Source organism: Thamnophis sirtalis, unplaced genomic scaffold (assembly GCF_051295495.1).
Source record: "Thamnophis sirtalis isolate CommonGarterSnake01/CBP01778 unplaced genomic scaffold, rThaSir2_p1.2 scaffold_4, whole genome shotgun sequence".
In the NCBI taxonomy this organism is placed as follows: Eukaryota; Metazoa; Chordata; class Lepidosauria; order Squamata; family Natricidae; genus Thamnophis; species Thamnophis sirtalis.
In genome coordinates this window covers 38,605,311-38,630,513 of record NW_028261384.1, presented here as the reverse complement: position 1 = coordinate 38,630,513, position 25,203 = coordinate 38,605,311, and the positions used below count along the sequence as shown (strand labels likewise).

The following is a 25,203-nucleotide window of genomic DNA, read 5'->3' as shown; positions in this document are numbered from 1 at the left end:
GTGATGAACAAGTGCAGAGATTTAAGACCCTACAGGCAATTGGGACTTTTTCTTTTTTTTGTAGCAAAGGCCAGGTTATCCAGAATGCTTATTATCAGATTACTATTCAATAATGCTGAAGGTCATTGTAAATTTCATGGCTCAGAAACATACATGCTTCTTCCTGAATCTTGATTTTTTAGTAGCTAATTAAATGTTTATTCTGCTTTTCTACCAGGAGAAAATAAATCATCTGCAATATTGTCTTCATCCAGCAGCCAACATTTCAAAAATATTTGGGTCTCTGGTCTTAGTGTGGCTATGCTAGTTGAGATGGGCAGACCGAGTAAAGATTTTCCCAGTGATGATAACCACAAACCGGAAGTGAGCAGGAAGTGCCTCATCAAAGTTAGAAATAGTATCACTGAATTCTACCATCATTTCTGTAGCGCATTTCTGCAGGTAGAGTTTGAACCAAAGTCAAAACACTCAACATGAAAATTTGCACAGTTGACATTGCAGTGTGAGGTTCTGACCAGTTCCCATTATCCCTAAATATCTTAAGATCACTACAAAAATAAACTGTAAACTATCAAATTAAACATTGTTCAATTTGCAATACAATGTATATGCCTTTCTCATTGTAATTGATTGAAATTATAAATATTGATGAATCTTATTTCATAGAAATTTTAACTGTTGCTAGGATATGGGGAGATTCTAGATTGTATGTTTATGGAGATTCCCAATCATTCAGCTCAAAGTTATCCCAAAAATACATTAAGGGCAAATGTCTTTCTTTGAAGACTTCGCTTCTCATCCAAGAATCTGAAGAAGTGAAATGTCTTCAAAGAAAACCCAGAAAGTCCAGTTGCCTCTTGAAAAAACACCTTTGGGACGTCCTAAATTGGATGTGAATAAAGCTCAGGTTAGAAAAAAAATGTGCTAATCCTGAATCAATAAGGAAACAAACCCAACTGCCAAGAAGAATTTGGGTGATGTAACAGCTCTCTCAAAAATTACTGTTGAGATTTCTCAATTGGTTCTGCATAGAAAATATACTGGAATATGGTAGCATCTTTTTTGGAATAAGATTTCATAAGCTGATTTTTTTTACTATCATGGACTAGCACAGCTGTCATCCTACAATGCATATTATTATTTTTCTTTTTGTAACTTTCCAGTCAAATATCTATGTGGCAGGTATCTTACTCATCTATGTCCCTCAACACTCATTATTTTTAGAAAGTTCAATACCTGGGAGGAAGATAAATTTCATCATTATTCAACCCATATTTAAAAAAGTAACTCTCATCCCATCCCAATTTCCTGTGAATCTCTTATGATAAAAATTGATCTATAACTGGTGGATTGTTGTAAGATGCCTAGTTAAAATTGTTTCTACCTTGGGAAAGCCTTTGGCCTGCCATAGCTACCTCCCTATTGGGGTATCATTTTAAAAATCTAGAATGTAATTTTCCTTGTGTTATTTTTCTCTCTGGCTGTCAAAAAAGACATACCACTTTGGTTATTAGATCCATTAATTATATCAGATGTTAAAAGACTGATTTCAGAAAAAAATAGATATATCATTTTGGAGAATGGAAAATGGATTTTAACGCACTTTGAAATGTACATATGTAACCAGCATTTCTAATATATAAGGATTTTTTATTTCAACATTTCACTTCAAGACTATTCCTACACGTTAAAATTTTGTTATCGATGTTAATTGTTGCTTTAATTTCAGAAGTACTAATTAGATATTTTTTTGCAACAAATGTCAGAAATAGTCATTGCTGTTCTGAGTGGTCAAAGAAACATTTAGGCTATTAATCCTTTAGAAAAGGATAAGACCATTTTCAACGTCATCGCTTAAAATCAAGTGAAAATGTATGCTGAGTAATCCAGACAGCACCTTTAGGCTAGGAAAAATACCTGAATTAAATATTAGTGAACATATTTCTTAAGGCTCTAAGCCAAGAAAAGCAGAGTCAGTTGCTATTAAAATAAAAGGAAACAGAACTAATTAAAATGTAAAAGGAATTTGAACCATTAGCAAATGTATTTTATCACAACAGTTTGAAAGAATTAGTTGTTTTGATTCCATAATGAAGTAAGAGTCTATTCTTGACACTTCAACAGCACTTCAGACCAAGGAAACTGTCACAATACAAGAGCAATAGAAATGTAACATGACTCATAATACTTGGGATAACTTTTTCTTAAGTCCTGAAGGTGTATTTTTTTTCAGGTACTGTTTTACTTCAAACTGAATTTTAGTAAAAGGCAGCTTTGGATGTGTAAGAATTAAGATTTTATAGGCATAACCTCATTCACAGGCATAACTACAATTAATATCAAAATAATGTTCCATTATAATGTCACACCCCGGTATATAAGAGGAAGAATTCACAACACAATGGGGAATTAATCACTTAGTGCCTCTTGTCCTCCCCCGCAACACATCCATAAGCTACAAGTTGTATCCAGCTTTGTTATTATAAGTTTCTTATGCTCCCTGCTGAGGCAGAAGAGTAACTTACAAACTGCATTTTGCTAATGGCTTCTTCAGATCAGAAGAATTTCACAATTGTCCAGTATGATGCAAACGCTGTCTCTTATGAACTTGAAGTTCTGGAAATTGAAGTCCACATAAGTCTTAAAAGTTGCCAAGTTTGCAAAACAGAGTTCTAAAGTCATATCATAAACTGTTGCAAAAACTGATTATAACATATTTTCTATTCTGTACAATGCTTCCTTTATTTTAGTAGCAGAGATAATCTAAATAACTATAAGTATGCAGCGGATTCATGATTAATGTTTTGATTATAAATCTACTGCCAAGGAAATAAAACTCCTAACTTAAAAGGGTAAAAAACACTCCAGTGTTGAGATGAAGGCTCTTCTGCAGGATGGAGGCTAGAGGGCGCTGTCTTTCTTTTTTGAAGCTGATGGTACTGTAATCACCTTTGCCAAAACACAAAATATTCAAAAGGAAGATAGTAAAACATCTTTCTGAGATGATATTTCACATCTGGAAGGTTGCCAGAATATGATAGAGCTTGTGTGTGCATAATACCACAAAGGCCATATGTGAAAATGTAGCACAGTCTTCCAAATCTTTCAGTAAGATCTCTTGTCAGTTTTCTTACATTTGGTCAATTTGGCACTTCAAAGGCCTTTGCATCTGAGTATTTTCTGACTCTTTTCTAATGTGTGTTTTAGAATGATGTTTTCCAAAGCTACCTAAGAGCATATGAACTTGGAGTGAGGTGTATTTTAATAAAAACTAAAGTGGTTTAAATTAACAGCAGAGCAAATAAGGGGCAGATTAAGTAGTTTCTTTTCAATTATGCATATGCATTGAGCATTTTGCCCAATTTCCCACAAATTCACTGGCATTAAAACTACATTTTAAGTTTTCTAGATACATGTTATTGATTGATAAATTCATTATTACTGTAAATGAAATATATAAAAAAGGAAAATATAATAATGATGCTGTTGACATGCATCTTTTAAAATGCACTTCATTTATTGCTTATTTTAAATTAAGCAGAGCAAGATAATAAAATAATTATTGTAACAATGAAATACATGGTAAAGTACTTACATGCACATTTAAACAATATTATTGGGACTCTTTAGATGTAAGTATCCGTGCAGCTGATACCAGTTATGCACTGCCTCCTTGTGACCAATGCAACTGACACATAGAACATATGCTATGTACACCTAGAAAAAATGAATCCCCCCTCCAAAAAGGTTACGTGGTATAATCATGTAAAACTCTATATGTGGCTGTTTAGACACCAATAAATATCTTCTCAGAAAATTAAAGGGAAAAGAGACTGCATTTACCATTCAGATGGCGCTATACAATATTATGAGAAACTATAATTAAAAGCTTTACAAATCAATGAAATGACGCTGAATCTATCATTGAGAAAAAAAATTAAATCATGCTCATGAAAACCTCTAGACTTCCTTAGTAAAGTAAGGATCTAATATACGTGGAAGAATAAACCTGATAAAAATTATATACATTTTTTCCTCTAATTGTATCCGTAGACATCTCTGTTTCTCAAAGTTTTTGTACAAATCGGACAATCATCCCCCTCTTATCCATGCTTTGCAGATTACAATTTTGTCCAGTTGTGCTTCTAGCATTTACTAATATGTACATAGGCTAGTAAATACTGCTTCTCATTGTCCAACATAGATCTTTTATGATGTTGCCTATCATGATTCAGCAAGACAGTGTCAGTAGATTGTCTTCTTTCTGAGCATTATGCTTCTCATCAGCAGGGCAGTTAGATTTATAAGCTTCTCATTGATAGGATGACTTTTATACACTTGAGCTTTAAGAAATGCAACTGTGAACAATGTCTCTGTTATTTTGCTTTCTTCTCCATTTCCCTAGCAACTAAACCCATTACTATCCAAATACAAATCATTGCTTAGGATTAGTTCTAACAGTTTTGAGTTACCAGTAGGTTTGCCAGATTTTGTTAGAAAATGCCGCAAAAATTTCGAAAGCTTCATATTATCATTTGACAAAACGTCTTAAAGAGCAGAAATACTTGTACCAGACGAAATCAAAGTGACAACATGCATGAACTGATGCCACTATATAAGCTATAATTATGAACTTGACTCCTAGTGCCTGGTGCAAATATGTAAGTCCCAGCATTTGTACTTTTTATCATTTATTCCTCTAATGATCTCCCTGTGGAAGCTCATGAAACAGAGACCCAATTCAGTGAAAACCCAACAGTATTTCCTTTTTACACTTTTCTTTTTGAATTACTTCTGAAAGATCATAGTTGCATATACTGTAGCATATATAATCTTAGAGCTAGTAAATGCACATCAGACTTATTGTCAAATTTTCTAAAGTTGAGTTCTAAATGTGATTTATATTATCACTTGTATGTTTCAATAATATATATTTTTAGCTTGGTGTAGTGTTAAGGCATCATATTAGAAACAGGGAGATCATGTTTAAACTTTTGCCGATGGTACAGAAGCAGGCAATCATTGCTTCCAGTTTAGATCAGGTTGTCAGTTTGGTGTTGATCTTTAATGCACCAGGTTGGAAACCAGGAGACTGAATTGTAACGTTACCCCGAGGCACAAAGCCAACAGGATGACCTTGGACCAGTCATCTTTCTCAGTTGCAGGATGCATCTTTCTCAGTTGCAGGATGCAGATAAGGACAAACTGCTTCCAGAATCTTGACAAGAATATTGCAGTGATTTGTCCAGGCAGTTAGCAGATGTTAACACTGGCTTGAAGGGAACAAACAAACAAGCAAAACAAAAAGCTTCAGTGGAACACATTACATACTAATTTTGTGAAACAGTAAGAACTTGTCATGATAACTCACATTAAAATAAATTAAAACAAAATATTTGAACTACCAATTTATTGAAAGCAGGTAGTCTGAGAATGGAAGATATACTGCAATAGCTTGTCTTTCCCGTGCAGCCTTGCTGTTTCATGGCTCCAGATAACCATAAGAAAAACATAGTTTTACAAATTCTATATATAGAATGATCGTGTTATGGAAACTGAAGTTCTTTGACATCTTTCAAAACATAGATACCTCAATCTAAGGAAACAGTCAACAAACAGCTGAATTGGCATTGAAAGCAGGGAGGTTAGAAGGATTTTGTCCTAGAAACTTAAAACATACACTGGAGATTTGATAGACCTCTGTAGATTCAGTATGATAATCTTACAATTTTAGAAATAGCTCTTATCAATCCTGGACTACTTTATTTCATCTTATCATTATGAGTCAATTCCACTGGTACCATGGACAACAGATATCCCAAAGTGTATCCCTTGCCATAAGGTATACTGTACTGAGCCAGTACTGTGGCTCAGTGGTTAAATGCAGCACTGCAGGCTACTTCAGCTGACTGCAGTTCAGCAGTTCGGCTGTTCAAATCTCACCGGCTCAAGGTTGACTCAGCCTTCCATCCTTCCGAGGTGGGTAAAATGAGGACCCGGATTGTTGTTGGGGGCGATATGCTGACTCTGTAAACCGCTTAGAGAGGGCTGAAAGCCCTATGAAGTGGTATATAAGTCTAACTGCTATTGCTATTGCTATTGTACATTTAATGTCAAAAGTTCCATTTAGCTTGGGGGATATATTTAGTTTTGCATGCGTTGCCTAATGGGGGATGTCAATTTTTTATAACTAATCTTTTTTTCAATATTACATTAGTCATTCTACTTGTCACTCTGTATTCCTTTGTCCACTGCTGCCAAATAATAATTTCATTTTAAATGATTGTACTAAGTCATACTAAATCGTAATATGTAAGAAATTTAACTCTGGCTCCAAACATAGTTTTAGAGAATAGTTTATTGGACCAGACAACAGAACTTGATTGTTACTAAACTACTTAAAAGTAAAATTTCCAATATTTTAAATAGAACTGATCAGGAACACACAGGTCTATTTTCAGTCACCAAGTTGGGGGGAAAATGTTATTTAGCTAATATAATACATTTAACAAAGATTTCTGTTGCATGACTAACTTCTTTTTAAATTAAATGGCAAGCATTCTTAAGCTATAATTTACTAGCACAGCTGAATTCCCAAAGGTAATAAAACAATCTATAATGTTTTATTATGGAATGCACTATAATTTTCCAAAAGTGGACAACATTAGGTCGACAATAAACCCAAGCATATACATAGGATAATTACACTTTTAGTAATAGATTGAAAATAAGACAAGACACAACTCATCCAAAATTAAGGACTTTTAAGCCCCATTGATTAAAAAAAAGAATTAATTGAATACATAATTCTCAAATAATCCTTTATTTGAAATAAAACAGTTTTAAAGGTACAGTCTTAATTTTGGGGAAATAGAATTCATAAACATAATAGAGCTTATTCCAAATAAATATGCATAGAACTGAAATGTTTAATTTGTCCTGGAAACATCCTCAATATTTTGGTTTTATGTAGTGTTTTTGCTAGCAGTAGTCACTGATATCCATTAACCCTTTAAGACACAATTTAACTATTAATGACTTCAACATTGACTTAAGAAAATGGGAATCTGAAAGATCATAGTTGCATATACTGTAGCATATATAATCTTAGAGCTAGTAAATGCACATCAGACTTATTGTCAAATTTTCTAAAGTTGAGTTCTAAATGTGATTTATATTATCACTTGTATGTTTCAATAATATATTTTTTTAGCTTGGTGTAGTGTTACGGCATCATATTAGAAACAGGGAGATCATGTTTAAACTTTTGCCGATGGTACAGAAGCAGGCAATCATTGCTTCCAGTTTAGATCAGGTTGTCAGTTTGGTGTTGATCTTTAATGCACCAGGTTGGAAACCAGGAGACTGAATTCTAACGTTACCCCGAGGCACAAAGCCAACAGGATGACCTTGGACCAGTCATCTTTCTCAGTTGCAGGATGCAGGTAAGAAAATGGGAATCGCCTTAGTCAGTGAGAACTTCTTTCCCAAATTCTTTGAATTATTGTAATTTAATCCTTTCCCCATAAGAAAACTTTCCTATTTTTTGCTTTGAAATATGCAGCTTGCAATAAGAGGAAGAATGAAACTATTTACTCTTCAGATTTTCTACTGTGCACAGTTTTAATGGATTACTATAAATATATCTTTTAATAGTAAACCATTAAGGTTTTAATTATTCCACTGAAAATACAACCAACTGATAACATGGAGTCCATTTTTAAAAAACTACTCAGGAGCTTCATTATAGTATTGCTTGGGGTGCTACAACTTACCAAAACTCATCTTCCTAAAACTAAAACACATTTCCCTTTGAAATACTATCTTCTGAAAAATGATATTTTTGCAGCATAATTTTTCTTTCCTCTTTTTCAACTCAATACAAGTTTAAAGGAAATTAAAACCTCTCTACTTCTTCCCTTTTGCAGAGGCCTTCAGTCATATCTTGATTTTCCACCTTTTGCTTGACCTACTTTGATCACATCATTACTGCCCATAGCAGCCACGCCTATTTCTTATGCTTTTGTAATTTATATTGAACTGTTGAGCAGCAAGTTGGTTGTAAATAAGGTTGATTCTTTGAAATACAAATTCCTATGTAAAATTCTCTGCCAGGATTCAAAGATCAGGTTTGGAATCAAATTCATGTTTTTGGTTTCTAAATAAAAGCCCATTTAATGTACCAACTCTAGCATAGAAATTGCAGCCCTCTTGATATAGTGTGGGAGTAATGGCAGTTGTGCAATACCTGGTAAATCCAGTTCAAATCATAAGCAACCAGTGACATTAGATGAAATAGGTGACAAACAAAAAAAAAAAAACTCCCCCTGACCATATGATATGTTTTACTAACTCATGACAGGAGAACATACAGGAGCTCCAAAGCTGTGTTAATTGACAGTCAATTAATTCAGAGTAGTTTAGATTTATGTACAAAGAGGCCCAGAGAGGTTTAATAATGCTCTATGTCATGTAAAATACATATTGGATAATTAATTTCACTCCATTTAATATCAATGACCAGGACAATGTCCTTAAACATGTTTCACAAAAATAGAACTCCTCTAGTCATTTCATGTCAGTTTTACTCTCCATCTACGATATGATATATGATAATGAAGGTGAATGAAAATCTACTTACTGCAACTCTGTGCTATGTGCTGGTGCTACAGGGGCCAAGATAGAAGAAATTGGGAAGAAATCTCAATCGTTCTGAAGAGTGTTCAGAACTAGAAAAATTTCTGCCATAAAATTGAGAAGGTCATTCAAAATTATGTTGCACTCCAAGACAAAAATGACCAATTTGGTTGGAGGAGTGATGGCAGCTCAGTTATGGAAGAACATTCTGGATAGGTCACTGTCCTCCAGACTAATTATTGTAGAGAGAAACTATCAACAGAAAATGAAATGGGACATTATGGACAATAAATATTCCTATAATGTAAGGTGTTCTTTGAATAACATTATCAGGTGACTGCAGACTATGATTTATGTCTGTTATAATATTGTTAGAGAAGACAGCATGTGAAGATCAAAATTTATTAATTTAATGTCTTCTTGTTATTTTGTAGATTTTTTAATATATGAAAATATTATTCTTTTGTTGTATCTATGGGTATACCATTCTCTTGAATTCCTAACTTATTACTATATTTTGTGAAGGTTGTCAGAATTATAATCTAGGACATGTGTAAGTCTTGACCTAGAAAATTGGTTGTTTACTTTGATGTCCCCCATAGATATCTAATACATATATCAATAACTCTTGTTGTTGCTAACTATAAATCAGTAATTGCACCATATGATAAAAATCATATCTGCTAATACATATAAGTGACATTGCTTTTGGCATCCTAAAAAAATTGTATTTATCATCAAAAATGGGAATGAAAAATGTAAAGATTAGAATTTCAGAAATACATATTTTTGAAAAAAAAATACAGTGCTATTACTTTCCGTAAATTGTGTTATGACACCCAAAGAATCTTAGGGTTGCCATCCTAAGCTCATTTGAAATGCACACCTAATTCAGTGGGATAAACTTCTTGATTCACATGAAGAAGTTCTAAGACATTGGAATAGAAGTCATGTGTGACTTAAAAGTTCAAAATTAATAGTATTAACCCATGTTTATGATTTTCACTTCATTTCTGTAGTTACTAAGAATTAACACAAAATGTGGACTAAGATCCACATTTTGAAACCATGTAGTCACCATCACTAAGTGATGATATTAAAGGCAGGAGTAGGCAAGCTTTCACTAACTTCTAATATGGACCTTGGCTGTTGGTGGGAATTCTATAACTGTTTTAACACTTACGATCATTAAAGCTTCCCTGTGGTTATGTGTTCAAGATTCAGATGCTCGGCAATTGGCATGTATTTATGACAGTTGCAGAGTCCCAAGGTCATGTGATCACCTTTTGCAACCTTCTGAGAAGCAAAGTCAACGAAGAATCCTAATGCACTTAACAACCATGCTGCTAACTTAACAGCTGCAGTGATTCCCTTAACAATTGTGACATAAAAGGTTGTAAAATGGACAAAACTCACTTACTAACTGACTTACTTAACAGGAAAGATTTTGGGTTCAATTGTGGTCAAAGATTACCTGTATTATATTCAAACCAGGGTCCCTCCCCCAGAAACAAACAGTTGTATTATAATTAATGATGTTTGAATCCATGAATCCTTGACTATGTATCAAATTAAGAATAGTGGAAGCATTGTTGTCTAACTTCTGAATTGTATAGTACTCATAGTGCTGACAAAGAAATTTTATTTTAAAATAAATATCTTCTTGCCGTTAGTGCTGCTGGATAAGTCTAAAGCAATGAATACTTAGATGGTGATATTCAAAATTAAAGTTCAACAGAACTTCTGAAGAAACATGTGAATTGAGATGTAAAATTAGATGTTGTTTCAGGAGGTCTGATTATACAAACTATTTTTCAAAACTTGATTTCATCAAATACTGCAAACCACAATAGGTACTCAAAAACTAATTCTAAACTACTATTTTTATAAAACTACATTTTATACAATGAATTAATATTTTCTTTTTCCTCATGTAAACTTGGAAAACTTTACTTGTAGTATTCTGAAGTTGAAAAATAGCTCTCTTCCTTCAGTAAATGGAGGTCTTCTATTGACCCAGTGATTTTCATGTTTACAATGTGCACTATAGAATTATTAATTTATTAGGTCTCCAGTTTTGACTAAAGATGGAACATTCCACAAATCCCAGCATGGAGGTTATTTGATGATCTGGATTGTGCAGTATATCCAGGAGTTACAGAGTTCTTTTTTTTTCCCCCAAAGAACTTTCATTGTCCAAAAATTTATGGCAGCAATATAAACTTACAAGTGTCTCTTTGTTGCAGGGAGTTGGCTTCAGTAGCTGGATGATGGATGATATGACTAAGGGTGATAGCAAGCACAGCTGCAGGGGAAATAAGAAAAATAATAATTAGAAAACAAAACTTAACATCTCATTTTAAATGATAAGTAATGCCCATATTATAATATATTTGGTTTAATTGCTAAATTCTTCATTTCATTATGTTAAAAATCATAGAATTATAGAGTTAGAAGACTTGATTAAGAGTATCAAGTCTTACCTTCTGATCAATGTAGAAAAGTAAAGTATCCATGTCAAAAAGTTATGTAGCCTTTATTTGAACATATTTAGATCTAAGTGCTGAAAATACATGCTATATTGTTTTGGACAGGAATACAAAACACTTCCATTAATTAGATAGCTCATAACTGCAAATTAAATCTTTATTTATTTTCACATTGTTTCTTAAGGTCTTGCCAATAGAAGGTTTTTTTATTTCTTCTTCTGGTAAAGTGAGTAACAGATTTGTTTAGGAACCGCATTAAATTTCTCTATGGAAACTGCAGACAAGTCTGCCCTTTGGAGTATTGTAACCCTTGAAGTGAGATTCATACCAGTCTCTTGGCTATAAGAAAGGGCCTGAAATCCTGTCTCTCACAATTGTCCTGGTGGTCTGATAGAAGTGGGGCCAACTGGAGATGGATAATGGATTAAGATTATTCTACAGTATCTCCATCCAGGTGAAACTTTCTCCCTTAGTTTTATTGCTAATATTTATTAATGGAATATTTTTATTTTGTACTCTGTTGCTTTTACTTATTGTAAGCCACTAGAGTCGTCTCTTGGTGAGGTAGCATATAAATTTCATAATGAATGGATGAATGAACAAATAAATAAATAAATAAATTCTGTTATCAATTTCTAATGGATTTGCATGGTTATTGATGGGAAACTGACTGTCTTATATTCCTCTTAAGGCCTGTGTAAGGTGACCAGATGTCCCGCTTTTGGTGGAACAGTCACGATTTTTAATAATTTGTCCTGTGTCCCGTGGTGTGTTCAAAAAGTCCCGATTTTCCAAAAGAAAGAAAATCAATTTTAAAAAGGACGCCATTAAAAAATGTTTTTATTTCTCTGAAGTGTCATTCCCAATGTGGCCTTTATAGGGCAGTGGTTTCCCTCCCTCTGCAGGGAGAACGATGGCTTTCCGGTGGCGGCAGTGCTGCAAGGCAAGGAGGAGGCTCAGTCCTGGGCCAAGCGGATCAGCCTCCGGGTGAGCCAAGGGGAGGCAGGCGGGGATCCGGTTGGGAGAGACTGGCGATGGGGGTGGCTTTTGAAAGGGTTGGGGGGCATTGGGGGAAGGCAATCGGGGGAAGGCAATCAGGGGAAGGTTGCTTTGCAACCACCAGCGAAGTCCCATTCCCCTCCCACTTTTGCCTTTCTTTCTGCTTGCTCCATCCCAGTGGAGGCTGAGCCTGCCTCTTATTTGGGCCTCCTGCATTCCCCGCCAATTTCAAGCAACGAGGGGCGCCAAGCAGGGCAGGGTTGCAAACACTCCCCTCCCCCCAAGGCTATAGGTGAAAGCTGCTCTCCCCCAGAGCCATCTCTGTGGAGGTCGTTTTTGGCTTTAATGCGAAGCCTTGAGGGGGGAACAGGGAGCACCCAGGCACCTGTCTTGGACTCTGCCCCTGAATCAGGAACGCTGGAGAAGTGGGCGCGGATTGTTGGCTTTTTAAATCAACTTTTGGAAGGTGGATGGGAGGACGGATGGTGCGAGTACTAAAGGCATCCCAGCTGAAATCACTTTAAAAAAAAGCAATTTTTTAAAAAATCCCACTTTTAAGGTGGTGAGCAGATCTAATGCTCCTTCCGACTCCCCACAACAGAGAAAGGGAGAGGGGGAGAAAGTTAGGGAAGGAAGGAAAGAAGGAAGGAAAGGAAAGAAAGAGGGAAGGAAAGAAGGAAGGAAGGAAAAGAAGGAAGGAAAGGAGGAAGGAAGGAAGGAAAGGAGGAAGGAAGGAAAGAAGGGGGAAAAAGAGTGACTGGCCTCATTTCATCCAAGCAGGTTTTTATGCCTAAAATGGAACTAGAAACTCCTGATTTCTTGTCTGGTGCCTGAACCACTACTAGGCAAACTGGCTCTCTTATCCATATTTGATCTACTGTGACCAAATCTCTTCCAAATCGTGCCCGGAAAGCAGTTCAGCACAGCTGCATTGAGCAACAGGAATTATTTTTTACTGCTGTGTAGTTTGTCCTTTTGCAAAACTAGCAGATTAAACAGCAAACTTGCCACAAGATTGCAAGTAACTTCTAAAACTTCTCCTCAAATAGCAGTTGTCTGAAACTACCCAGTGAGCAGAGTTGGGTGTTGATATTATTTTATTTATTTATTTGTCTATTTATTTATTTGTCTTGTATGCCGCCCACTCCCGGAGGACTCCAGGTGGCTCACAAAAAACAAGGGAAGGGAGGAACGAGACAAAGACAACATATTAAAAACAAAACCAACATTATTGTATCTCTGTATAAAGCCATTAATTTGTTATAGAAGGTCATAGACAAATAGCTGTCCTTTGGGGTCATTACAGGTGTCTGGAATAGAAGAACATGGGTGTTTTCTGATACGGAAGCATTTTGTATAAAATAGAGTGCAACATTGGCTAATAAACAATAGCTCCAAACTTAGTTTTAAATTCATACATTTAAATTCATTGCTATTTTCACATACTATATTCCAACACTTCAGGATACAGTGTTAAGCTTATTGCATTGGGAGATTTTGTACAACATTTGCTTAAAATATTTAAGAAAAAAATGGTTGGATATTTTGTTGTTTAGGATGCAAGGCAAACACACTTCAATTTTAAGGGACTGGGATTATTTCCATATACTGTACAGCTAGACCTCGATTTACAACCACAATTGACCCTAAAATTTCCATTGTGAAGCAAGACGGTTCCTTATTTCGTGACCTTTCTTTCCACATTTGTTAAGTGAGCCACTGCAATTGTTGAGTGAACCATGCAATCATTAAGCAAGTTTGGCTTTTCCCGGTCACTTTGCTTGTTGGAAACCAGCTGGGTGGTGGTTTCCAACAAGTCCAAATGGTGATTGCATAATCTTTGATACTGCAACTATCATGAACACATGCCAGGTGCCAAGCAAATTTTGACCATGTGGTCATGAGGATGGTGCAGTGATCATAAAGGAGAAAAAGATCACAAGTCAGAAGAGCAACAAAGATGATTAGGGGACTGGAGGCCAAAACATATGAGGAACTGTTTCTGGAACTAGGTATGTCTAGTTTAATGAAAAGAAGGACTAGGAGAGACATGATAGCAGTGTTCCAATATCTCAGGGGTTGACACAAAGAAGAGGGAGTCAAGCTATTCTCCAAGGTACGTGAGGGTAGAACAAGAAGCAATGGGTGGAAACTAATCAAGGAGAGAAGTTGTGAATGTTCCAACACTGGAAGTTTTTAAAAAGATGCTGGATAACCATTTGTCTGAAATGATGTAGGATTTCCTTCCTAAACAGGGGGTTGGACTAGAAAATCTCCAAGGTGCCTCTCAACTCTGTTATTCTATTCTAACATATACTGTTTTGAAGAAGCACAGAGGGAACAATCCTCCAGGCTTTAGTGACTATCACTAAATGTTGTAGCTTATGATTCTTGATGAATGTATTCTATTTTATTTTTCTTTATGTACACTGAGAGCATATTCACCAAAGACAAATTCCTTGTGTGTTTAGGAGTTTAGCTTCTCTCTCTTGAAAATGTAAGCTAGCATAAGGCATTATAATGCAAGCTAGCCTTAGCTTTCAAACAGTTCATTTAGTGACCAAGTTACAATGGCATTGAAAAAAGTTACTGATGATTATTTGTCACACTTAGCGACCATTTTTCACACTTAGAGACCGTTGCAGCATCCTCATGGTCACGTGATCAAAATTTCGATGTTTGGCAACAGATTCGTATTTATGATGGTTTCAGTGTCCTGGGGTCATGTAATTGCCTTTTGTGACCTTTTGACAAAGTCAAATGGGGAAACCAGATTCACTTATGTTACTAACTTATCAGCTGCAGTTATTCACTTAAGAATTGTGGCAAGAAAGGTGGTATAATGGGTTTAGTAACCAAAGTTACAATGGCATTGAAAAAAGCGACTGATGACCATTTTTCACACTTAGCGACCGTTGCAGCATCTTCATGGTCACGTGATCAAAATTTTGATGTTTGGCAACAGATTTGTATTTATGATGGTTTCAGTGTCCTGCGGTCATGTGGCCTTTTGACAAAATATAAAATTTTTAATCAAGTCCCCCCCCCGCCCCGGTCAATGGTGTCCCTCTTTACCAATCTGAAAATCTGGTTACCTTAGGCCTGTGTCCCATCATCCACTATCATCAGCTCTGAGTTCTCTGACAATCACTACAGTAGCTTAAAAAATCCCCAACCACAGAATTTGCCAGAACAATTATTTTCTGGATAAAAAAGATTTATGTAGGAGGAGTCAATGAACTATGATGAAAAATTGTACACTTGCTATTCAATAAGGATAATAAATAATGAGCATTAATTGAGAAGAAGTGATAAGTCAGAAAGCATGTATGTACACACAAAATGTTTGAGTTACACATTGAAGTGAACAAGTCTATTCTAAATTTATGATGAGTTTGCATGTTTTCATTTATAAGCCTGTTGGGCTTTTTATAATTCAGGTCTGGAATTATATGGAAATCTATGGACCTGATTTAGAAACAGATGAAATGAAAGTGAGAATGGTGTTGATGTCCTTAGAGAAGAAGGCAGCCGAATGGATGGTCGGCCTATACAAATGCAATTCCCCTCTCCTGAGGAATTTTAATGACTTTATGGCAGCCATGAGAAGGAGGTTTGATGACCCATTGACTGAGAGACGCAGGCGCCTGAAATTTATGGCTCTGAAGCAGGGAAACAAATCTGTGCCAGATTATGTCCAGGAATTTCAAGAGTTGTCAGCTTATATGAGGGGGTGGTCGGAAGAGGTTTTGCTGGATCAGTTTGCTGAGGGATTGAATGAAAAAATATACCAACAGTGCATAAACAGATGCCTTCCCCGCCATGTAACTGCTTGGTATGAACACGCGGCAGACGTTGAGTTGGATTTAGCCAGGCTTCAATGCATGAAGGAGGGAGATATGGAGAAATCCCCCCCAGCAGCCCCAACCCCCCCCTCTGCCCCAGGAGTGAGGGAAAAGGAGGTTTCACAGGCAAAGCCAAGCCTTTCACTTGTTTCTGATGTGGGAAGGAAGGCCATTGTGCCATAAATTGCCACGTAAAATTGGCTCAGACCGCCCCACCCCCCTTACCAGAGAGAGGGAACAGCAATAAAGGCCCCGGACAAGAAGAGGGAAGCTGCGTTCGCCGCTGAAAATGTTCCCCAGCATTTCCAGCCGGAGGAGGAGGGAGGCATCAGCCCCAGCTTGTCTGACGAATCGGATGAGGAGGAGTCCTATCCCAATTGAACTGAGAGTGCCATCTTCTGGCACGATGGAGAAACTTTTAGCTCTCCTTGATTCTGGATGTTCTTGCTGTATGATAAGTCCTGAAATAGTGGAGAAACTTGGCTTAAAATTGAGGACTTTGAAAACCCCTATTGTTTTTTGCCAAATTGATGGTTCTATTGCAGGAGGTGGTCCTGCTCATTTTTCTACTGAGCCCATAGAGATGAAGATGGGGACCCATTAGGAGTTAATAACTGTTATTGTGGCACCTGGCATGGACAGGTCCCTTATTTTGGGACTCCCCTGGCTTCGTAAATGGAACCCTCGCATTAACTGGAGAAAGGGTTGGTTACGTATTCGCACAAACATACCCCCTGAACGGGAGATTGAGACTTCAGATTCTGCTGCTACTAGCCCTACATTGGCAGCCAGGGGGCAGGGGAGAATCAAAGGGGAGGAGAGAATACCAAAGGAGTACTGGGATCTTAGAGGAGTGTTTAGTGAAAAATCTTCTGATAAACTACCCTCCCCCCACAGGACCACTGATTGCACCATTGATATTTTACCTGGGATGAAGCTTCCAAAGCCCCAAATATATTCAATGTCCCCAAGGGAAATGGAGGAAATGAGAAGATTCATCTATAAGAATTTGGAGAGTGGGTTAATTGAACCGGCAAGACCCAAGGTAGCGGCTCTTGTGTTGTTCAGGGAGAAGAAAGATGGCTCCCTTAGATTGTGTATTAATTTTAAAAACTTGAATGGGATATCATCTTAAAACCTCTACCCGTTGCCACTGATGAAGGACATGCTGGCCCAATTGGGGAAGGGCCGCATCTTCACTAAGTTGCATTTAAGGGAAGCGTATTATAGAGTCCATATTAAAGAGGGAGACGAATGGAAAATGGCTTTCAACTGCCCCTTGGCTGTTTCCAATTTTGTGTGATGCCGTTTGGCCTACAGGGGGTGCCTGCAGTCTTCATGCAGCTAATTAATGAGGTTTTACATGACCATATTTACAAGGGCATTATCGTATATTTAGATGATATCCTTATTTAAACGAAACACATGAGGAGCACATAAAACTGGTTCATACTGTGCTGAAGAAACTTCGGGCAGCTGAGCTTTACGCCAAATTGTCCAAGTGTGAATTCCATCAGGAGAAGGTTGACTACCTGGGCTATTGTATCTCCCACGAGGGTGTTGAGATGGACCCCACTAAAGTGAAAGCAGTCACTGAGTGGGAGGCCCCTTGTACATGCAGGCAATTGCAAAAAATTTTGGGTTTTGCCAATTTCTATCGCCAGTTCATCCCCTCTTTTGCTAAGATAGCTCTTCTCATAACTAACCTTCTGAAGTCCAAAGGTGGGGCGAAACCCAAGCCTAGCAAGCCGCTGGATTGGACCATGGAATGTCAAGCTGCCTTCGAGAAATTAAAGCGGCTTTTTGCAGAGGAAATAGATCTCAAACACCTGGACATGGGTGCGCCTTTTGTGGTTCAAGCTGACGCCAGTCACATGGCTGTGGGGGCCGTATTGCTTCAAGCCAATAGTCAAGGTAATTTACAACCCTGCGCATACCCCTCTCGCAAACTAACTGACACAGAGAGACGTTGGGCCATTTGGGAGAAAGAAGCGTTTGCTGTTTGTTGGGTTTTGGCCACTTGGCGCCATTTTCTGGAAAGCGCCAAACACCCATTCGAGATGTGGACTGACCATAAGAATTTGGAGGCTTTGAGGACTCCCAGAAAACTTTCTCCTAAACAGATGCGCTGGGCTCAGCATTTCAATCGGTTTAATTTCACCCTGAAATACATTCCAGTGGGAAATTTTTTTATGGCTGATGCTTTATCCAGGCTTCCTCAATACAACTGCTCTAAACTCAGTGTGGTCCAGCCTGCCATTCCCATGACAAACCTCGCTGCTCCGGTTGTTACTAGGAATCAAGCACGTTCTAAAGTAGAGATGTCTCAGGACTTTCTTTCCAACCTGAAGAAAGCTCTCCCTGATGATAATTGATTCCGGCAGTATGTGAATGAATGCACTATGAGAGATGAGTTGCCCTGGATGAGGCGAAACTTTATGTTCCTGCATCTCTTCGACTCATTGTTCTTCAGCGGGCTCATGATTCCCGAATGGCAGGGCATTTTGGTTTCGTTAAAATGCTCCATCTCGTCAAGAGACAGTTTTGGTGGGCTTCTTTGAAAAAGGACATTGAACGATATGTTGCCAGTTGTTCCATTTGTGCTGCTGCTAAACGCCCGCCGGGAAAACCACAGGGATTGCTCCAAGCTGTAGCTCGCCCTGTCGCCCCTTGGAAGGAGATCTCTATGGATTTCATTGTCGAACTTCCTGAGAGGGGCACACTGTTATCTGGGTTATTACCAACTTGTTCTCCAAGCAGGTCCATTTCATCCCTTGTTCCAAGATTCCTTCTGCTAAGACTCTTGCTAAGATGTTCATCTCCCACATTTACCGCTTACATAGGGTGCCCAACTGCATCATTTCGGACAGAGGTGTGCAATTCACCTCCGTTTTCTGGAAGGAGTTTCTGAAGCGGATTGGCTCTGCCCAGGGATTAAGCTCTGCCCACTAATTCTGTACTAGAACAATATTTACATTTTTTCATCAACTACCAGCAAGATGATTAGGTGGATTTGTTGCTGCACGCGGAGGTGGCTTATAATAATTCTGTGCATAGCAGCACTGGGTTCACCCCTTTCCATGTAGTGTTTGGCCAGGATTTTGTTCCCATTCCTGAAGTTCCTCGTGACCGGCCCCAAGTTTTGTCACTGTCCGAGTGGAGTGTTGTCATATAACTCCTTGTGTAGGCGTAGTGGTCACCCATGGCCCAGTGCATAACAGGGCATGCGCAGCCACACTGAACCACATAGGAAAAAACAAACCCCTAAAGTACAGAACATCCTGATAGTACTCCATAACATCCTGATAGTACAACATAACATCCTGGTAGTTCACTCTAGATGTGCCTTACCCAATGACGCCCAGGATTTGACCATATATAGACAGAACTTCCCTGAGCAGTAGATTAGCAATTGTAGTTTGACAGGCTGTCTTAAATCACATGCTGATCGTTCCTCCTGCCTTTGTCCTATCTCAATAAAAGGGGCTACCAGGGTCCAATCTGGGTCACCTCATCCCGAGAAGAGCTCGTATACGTGTCTTTTCTCAACATTGGCCTCATGAGGTGAACCATGGGTATTTCACAGTGGAGTGACCACCTTCGGCGCGTTTGGCGTTTAGCTCTCCAAACTTTGGATGCTGCGCATCGTGCTCATAAGAAACAGGTTGATAAGAAGCAGACTAAGCCGTGTGATTACAAAGTTGGTGATCAAGTTTATTTGTCCACCAGATTTCTTCAAATTCCCCAAAAGTCGAAGAAGTTGGGGCCTAAGTATGTTGGCCAATTTCCCAATATCAAGGTCATCAATCCTGTTTCTGTCAGGCTGCAGCTGCCTAAATACCTCAACCAGGTTTACCCTGTTTTTCATGTTAACCTCCTGAAACCTGTCTCCAGTTCATCGTTGCGTCCGCCTATCCCTCCTCCACCTGCTCCGTTTTTGATTGAGGGTGAGCAACTTTTCGAAGTTCGCGAGATTTTGGACTCTTGTAAACGCCGGAACCGTGTCCAGTACCTGGTGGCTTGGAAGCATTTTCCCCCCTCTCACACCGAATGGGTTGACGGATCCCATGTTCAGGCCCCTCAGCTACTCCGCAAGTTCTATTCTACTTATCCTGACAAGCCCTGATTTGGCCATTCTCCTAAAATTTTTCTCTCTCTTCTCTCTCTCTTCCTCTCCCCTTTTCCTCTTTCATGTCTTGTTGTTCATCTGTTTGTTTGTGTTTTCTCGTTTCTGCAGGTCTGACCACCCTTTTCTGGAGGAGGACCGGATGTCAGCCTCTGCTTTGCTACTGCTTCGGCTGCCATTGAAACCGAGAAGGGGGGCATGGTATTTGGGAGGGGAATCCTTGATGTGCTGGAGGAAGTTTCTAGACACTGAACTGACCACCTTACTGCGCATGTGGAGGAGGGGTGTTTCCCGCCAAGGCTAATGGTCCAGCATTCCATCCTGGTGATGCCTTTCGAAGTTATCTCACACCTGACATTTGGGGGAAATATGATTGGATTGTGCACGAGGATGCCAAGGGGAGGGGAATGAGTTATACATTATATTATTAGCTTTCGCGCCTAATTAACCAGACTCGGCTTAGCTTTGCAACTGTTCATTTATAATTAGTAAAAGTACACTTGATTTCAATGCAAATGGAGTCCAGTGGTTTTCTTTCCTGATTACTGAATGAAGTGATGCTGACAGGATCAGACTATTGGCAATAAGGAGGTATCATAAAGTTTCCTGGTATTTATGTAGAACAATAGTTTTATATTTTGAAATAGATTCTTTTTCCATATTTTTGAAGCCTAATGAAGACTGGATACCCACAATCCTTGCTTTCAACATATAACACGAATGGCAGTTTATTTGGGATCATTTTCTTGAACCCCCAATTGCTATTTCCATGCCAAACTGAATGCAAAGCAATTTCCAACCAGATGAATGCATTGGGTCAATTGTCATATATCACCCATAAATATATGGCAATGGATTTCAGCATTTATGCTTATTTTTACTAGAAATTATGCAATTTACTTTCCAGTTCTCTGACTTTCTACTCTTGCCAAGTATTCAACACATTTTCATATTGTAAATATATTTCAACTGAGATCAAACTATGGAATTTTTATTTAGTAATATCTTTATTCTAAAGCTAAGTTTTACAAGAACCATCAATAAGTACTCTAGCTTTTGAATTATATGTTGATTTCTACATATCATTTCAGTTGTTTTATGAGATGTACTGAGTGCTTCCATTATTTAGTCATATTGCTTGAGAGATTGGTTTGTTTTATACATACCATGCCTAAAAGGAAAACCAACAAACACTGTTCACTTACTTAAAATGGTTATAATGCATTATTTTACTTAGATAACCACTGAAGAAACAGTTTCCATAAAAGACTATCTTTGGTTCCATATTCTATAGAAAAATATTTTCTACATAATCAATATGCCAAGTTGTCTTTTTGCCATCCTCTTTTTTCCCCTTTCCCCTTTGTTTTTTTTAAAATAAAAGTTCAAGTTTCCTTCATCTTATAAGAATCAGACTTATTTTATTCCTAAATATAAATTCAAGCTACAATTAAAGATGAATAATTTCTTAGTACCATCAAAAATTAGCCTTTGGTGATAAGAATAATATGTGGCCATGATGTAGTTGGCTTTCTCAGTTTTGTATATATGCCCTGATAGGAAGGTGGTGAAAAGTTTCCTAAATCTTGTCATAAATTTGCATTCATCATGTTATTTATTTCATTTCCTTTTATACAAAGTTCTCTTCAATCCAACAAGATTGTCAAAGTTAGCCACTGAATCTGATTGTGTGCTATTACACTATTCTTTTAACTTTGCTTGCTTTCACTAGTTGACCTAGTACTTTCTTTCAGGAACTAGTAATTTTAACCAACAACTGAGAAAAAGAAAGAACAATTGAGATAGAAAGACATATATTTCTTTGTCAAGTAGATGAGAGAGTGAGAGAAGTTGACAAGTTCTAAACAGGTTATTAGTTAGTAGACTAGTACAGTTTTTATAGAAGAGCTGGATATTTTTATTTCTGGAGACATTTCTGCTTTTTCAGACTGTCCACAGCATCACTTCCATTGTATATCTCTACAATACGGAAAGATTATAAAAATAACCGCAAAATCTAGCACGTGTGTGCTTTTTTTGAAAGAAGGCCATTTTACATAGTTGGCTTACACCCAGTTAATTGCATGTAGGGATTATAGCTGACGTCATCGTTGCTTGCTTTCACTGGCTGACCTAGTACTTTTTTCAGGAACCAGTAATTTCAACCAACAATTGGGAAAACCACTCAGTCACATAAAAATAATCCCTTTTAGCATCCAGGATTGAATTAGTAATTATGATGAGGTAGTTTCAGTCTTTTTAAGACAAATCCCTCTCTAGAGAGCCAAGCTACATTCCATATTTCCCAAAACACAGTTTTCTAAAACAAAGACTACATTTAACGCATTAAAAAAGCTTATTTGTAACCCAAGTAACATGGCCCTGGAATTCCCCCCCCCTTCATTCTACCCTAATATTTGAATAAAGCCTTCCTGAAGCTGGTTTGCCATAGAAACGTGGCCAACCCTGAAATGGCTACTGCAGAGACCTAGCTAACCAAAAATGGGCAAGAATATAATTCCGTATAATAAATACAAAATAAATCTTCATGAATTTTATATGGCATTTGCCACAAACCATCATAAAATTAAAGTTTATGTTTATCAACTATACATTAAAAGTTATAGATTTAGAATTTGCCATTGTCAAAGAAGGACAATAGATGTGAATCCAAAGTACATTATGGAGCATCATGATTGTTACATGGGACTCTAACAAACTCAGGTCAAATTATAGGCTACTTATAAAGACAGAGAGATGACCTATAATTTTATTATACTTGTGGAAATATACTTTATAAAAATCATGAGGATATATAAATATTCAAGCTTCAGATGTATATTTCGGTGTCTTGGCAGAACAGCTGGGTCTGTAATATTTAGAGTACAATTCACCAACCCTAGTATTCAGTGTAATGTTATAGTAATAGCAGGCAAAAATAATAATGCATATTAGGAAGAAGCTGTTTATGTTTTCAAGAATACAAGAACAGAGAAAAAACCACATTAAATCAGATCAAAGGCCTACACAGTTCAACTTTCTTCTTCCATAGTTGTTAAAATTGTAGATCTGTAGCACTGTATGGGGAAATAGCATAGGTGCATTGTTAATTGAGGTTTGTCAGAAACAATTTGCAAGGAAAAAAATTCAAATATAAAATTTCCAGCTGTTGGCTGCTAAAGCCAAGGTAGTGTAAACCTAGGCTTTAGGAAGGAATATTCCATCCTATCACTGATTATTTATATTGGGAGAGGAAGACAAAGAGTTGGTCTCATAATGTTGTTCATACAGTTGCAGTTGCTCATGCCATTGTTTCTCATACCTTGGGTTTCCAAAGATTTTTCCCTAACTTTTTGTTTACTGTGGATGAAAGCTAAAAAAACTTTTCTGTAGATGATATATGGGACTTTTACCATTAAATATATCTTCAGGGTGATGGTTTATGCTAGCACAATTGCACAAGAAGGGAAGGCAATACTCAACTTGAAATGTTGATGAACATGATACATATCTCTTTTAAAAGAAAGAAAATGTGTGTGTTAAAACTAGCCAGAGTTTAATAAACTTAAAACTTTTTGATTTTACAGCAAAAGAGGGAATAAATGATTTATTTAGAGATGTCTATTAATTTTAAAGTAGGGTAAAAAAATGCAAACGAGAATATTATTTCATTCCTTAGAAAACAAAAACAATAGGTGTCATAAAAGGCAATTTTGAGGCAGATGGATAGACTTAGAAAATAAATATTTCTGCTGGGAAACAACATCATAATCCCATTCACATTTCATTTGTTTCATTTTAAAGCCTAGTCCTTTGGCACTATCTCCATATTATATTAAAGATCTGCACTGTTTAAGTGCTTTCCAAAATAAATGCATAGTTATGAAGTTTAAGATAATTTAGAAGGATAAATGGATGATGGCTGAATTTTCACAGTACACTTAAAAAACACATTTCAACAAATGTAGTCAATTATTAGACAGAATATCAGAGCAGAGCAGTTGGAAATGTCTCAAAAATAGGACAATATCTGCTGTTCAGAGAAGATGGTAGGACAGTAAACAATAATGAAAGGAGGGCAGAATTCCACTACTCCCCTTCTTACCTTTGCTTCAAAGATTAACTGTTTTAAAACTGATCTAAGGTGGGGAACCATGGAGAGAGAGTCAATAAAGTCAAAATGGCAGCTATAACCATACACTCAAAACCATACACCCAAACCCACAATCATGACACACAAAATCATCATGTGTGTCAAGATCTTGATTTTGTTATACTCCTGCAGGATAACATATTCACGCCTCTACAGAATAACAGATCTCTCTCTGATCTACGAAAAGCAGCTGACACAAGGAGGAACTGAAAACTCAAGGGAAGTAAAGAGATGAATAGAGACCATCTGTCTCTTATAATAAGTTTAAGTCTCCAGTGCTAGTTAAATTATATCTGAAAAGGTTTGTGAAATGACATTTTCAAGCCCTCATTCTGTGATCTTTGAAAGCTCTTAAAATTTGTTCAGTGCCAGAGAACTGATGAGAAGGCAATATTTTCCTCTCTTCAAAACAGGAGGTGAAAAGATAACTCAAGGAACTGCAGGCCAGTCACTTTGTATTGATATAGGCAAAAATACTTGAGCAGTTGATCAGGTTGGTCTATTCTTAGGAAAAAGATACATTAGTCAGAGAATCAGCATGAGTTTAATTAGAAAAATAATTAGATAGATAGATAGATAGATAGATAGATAGAGATAGATAGAGAGAGGGGGGGGAGGGAGGGAGGGAGAGAGTGAGAGAGAGAGATATGAAACAGTCAAATCAACCAGATTGGGAACTCAGTGGATAAAATGATTCCAGAAAGAATTCAACAATGTCTTCTAAGAGATCCTAGTATGTGGCAAAATGTCAATTGCCACAGTAGTATATAGCACAGGTCTAATCATGCCCAGCAAAAGTATATCAATGGCTCCATGTCAAGTTGAAAGGAAGTAATAAGTGCCATGTCTCAAGACTATTTCCTAGGCCTTATGCTGTTTATTTATAAAGAGTTCTGCAGGAGGGATAAGAAAATGTTTTGGCCCAGCAGGAGCTGTTGGAGCTGCCAATGAACT

General features: G+C 37.3%; 1 protein-coding gene across 1 annotated transcript in view; it reads left to right on the top strand.

The window, feature by feature from the left end:
* The window catches only part of POLR1F (RNA polymerase I subunit F), an 83,870-nt gene extending 63,271 nt beyond the window's left edge, over positions 1 to 20,599 (top strand). The window contains exon 4 of the mRNA XM_087712763.1: positions 20,208 to 20,599. Within this exon, the coding sequence (XP_087568889.1) occupies positions 20,208 to 20,400 (193 nt within the window). The 3' untranslated portion in view covers positions 20,401 to 20,599. The remainder of the gene's footprint in view (positions 1 to 20,207) is intronic.
* The last annotated feature ends 4,604 nt before the right edge of the window (positions 20,600 to 25,203 follow it).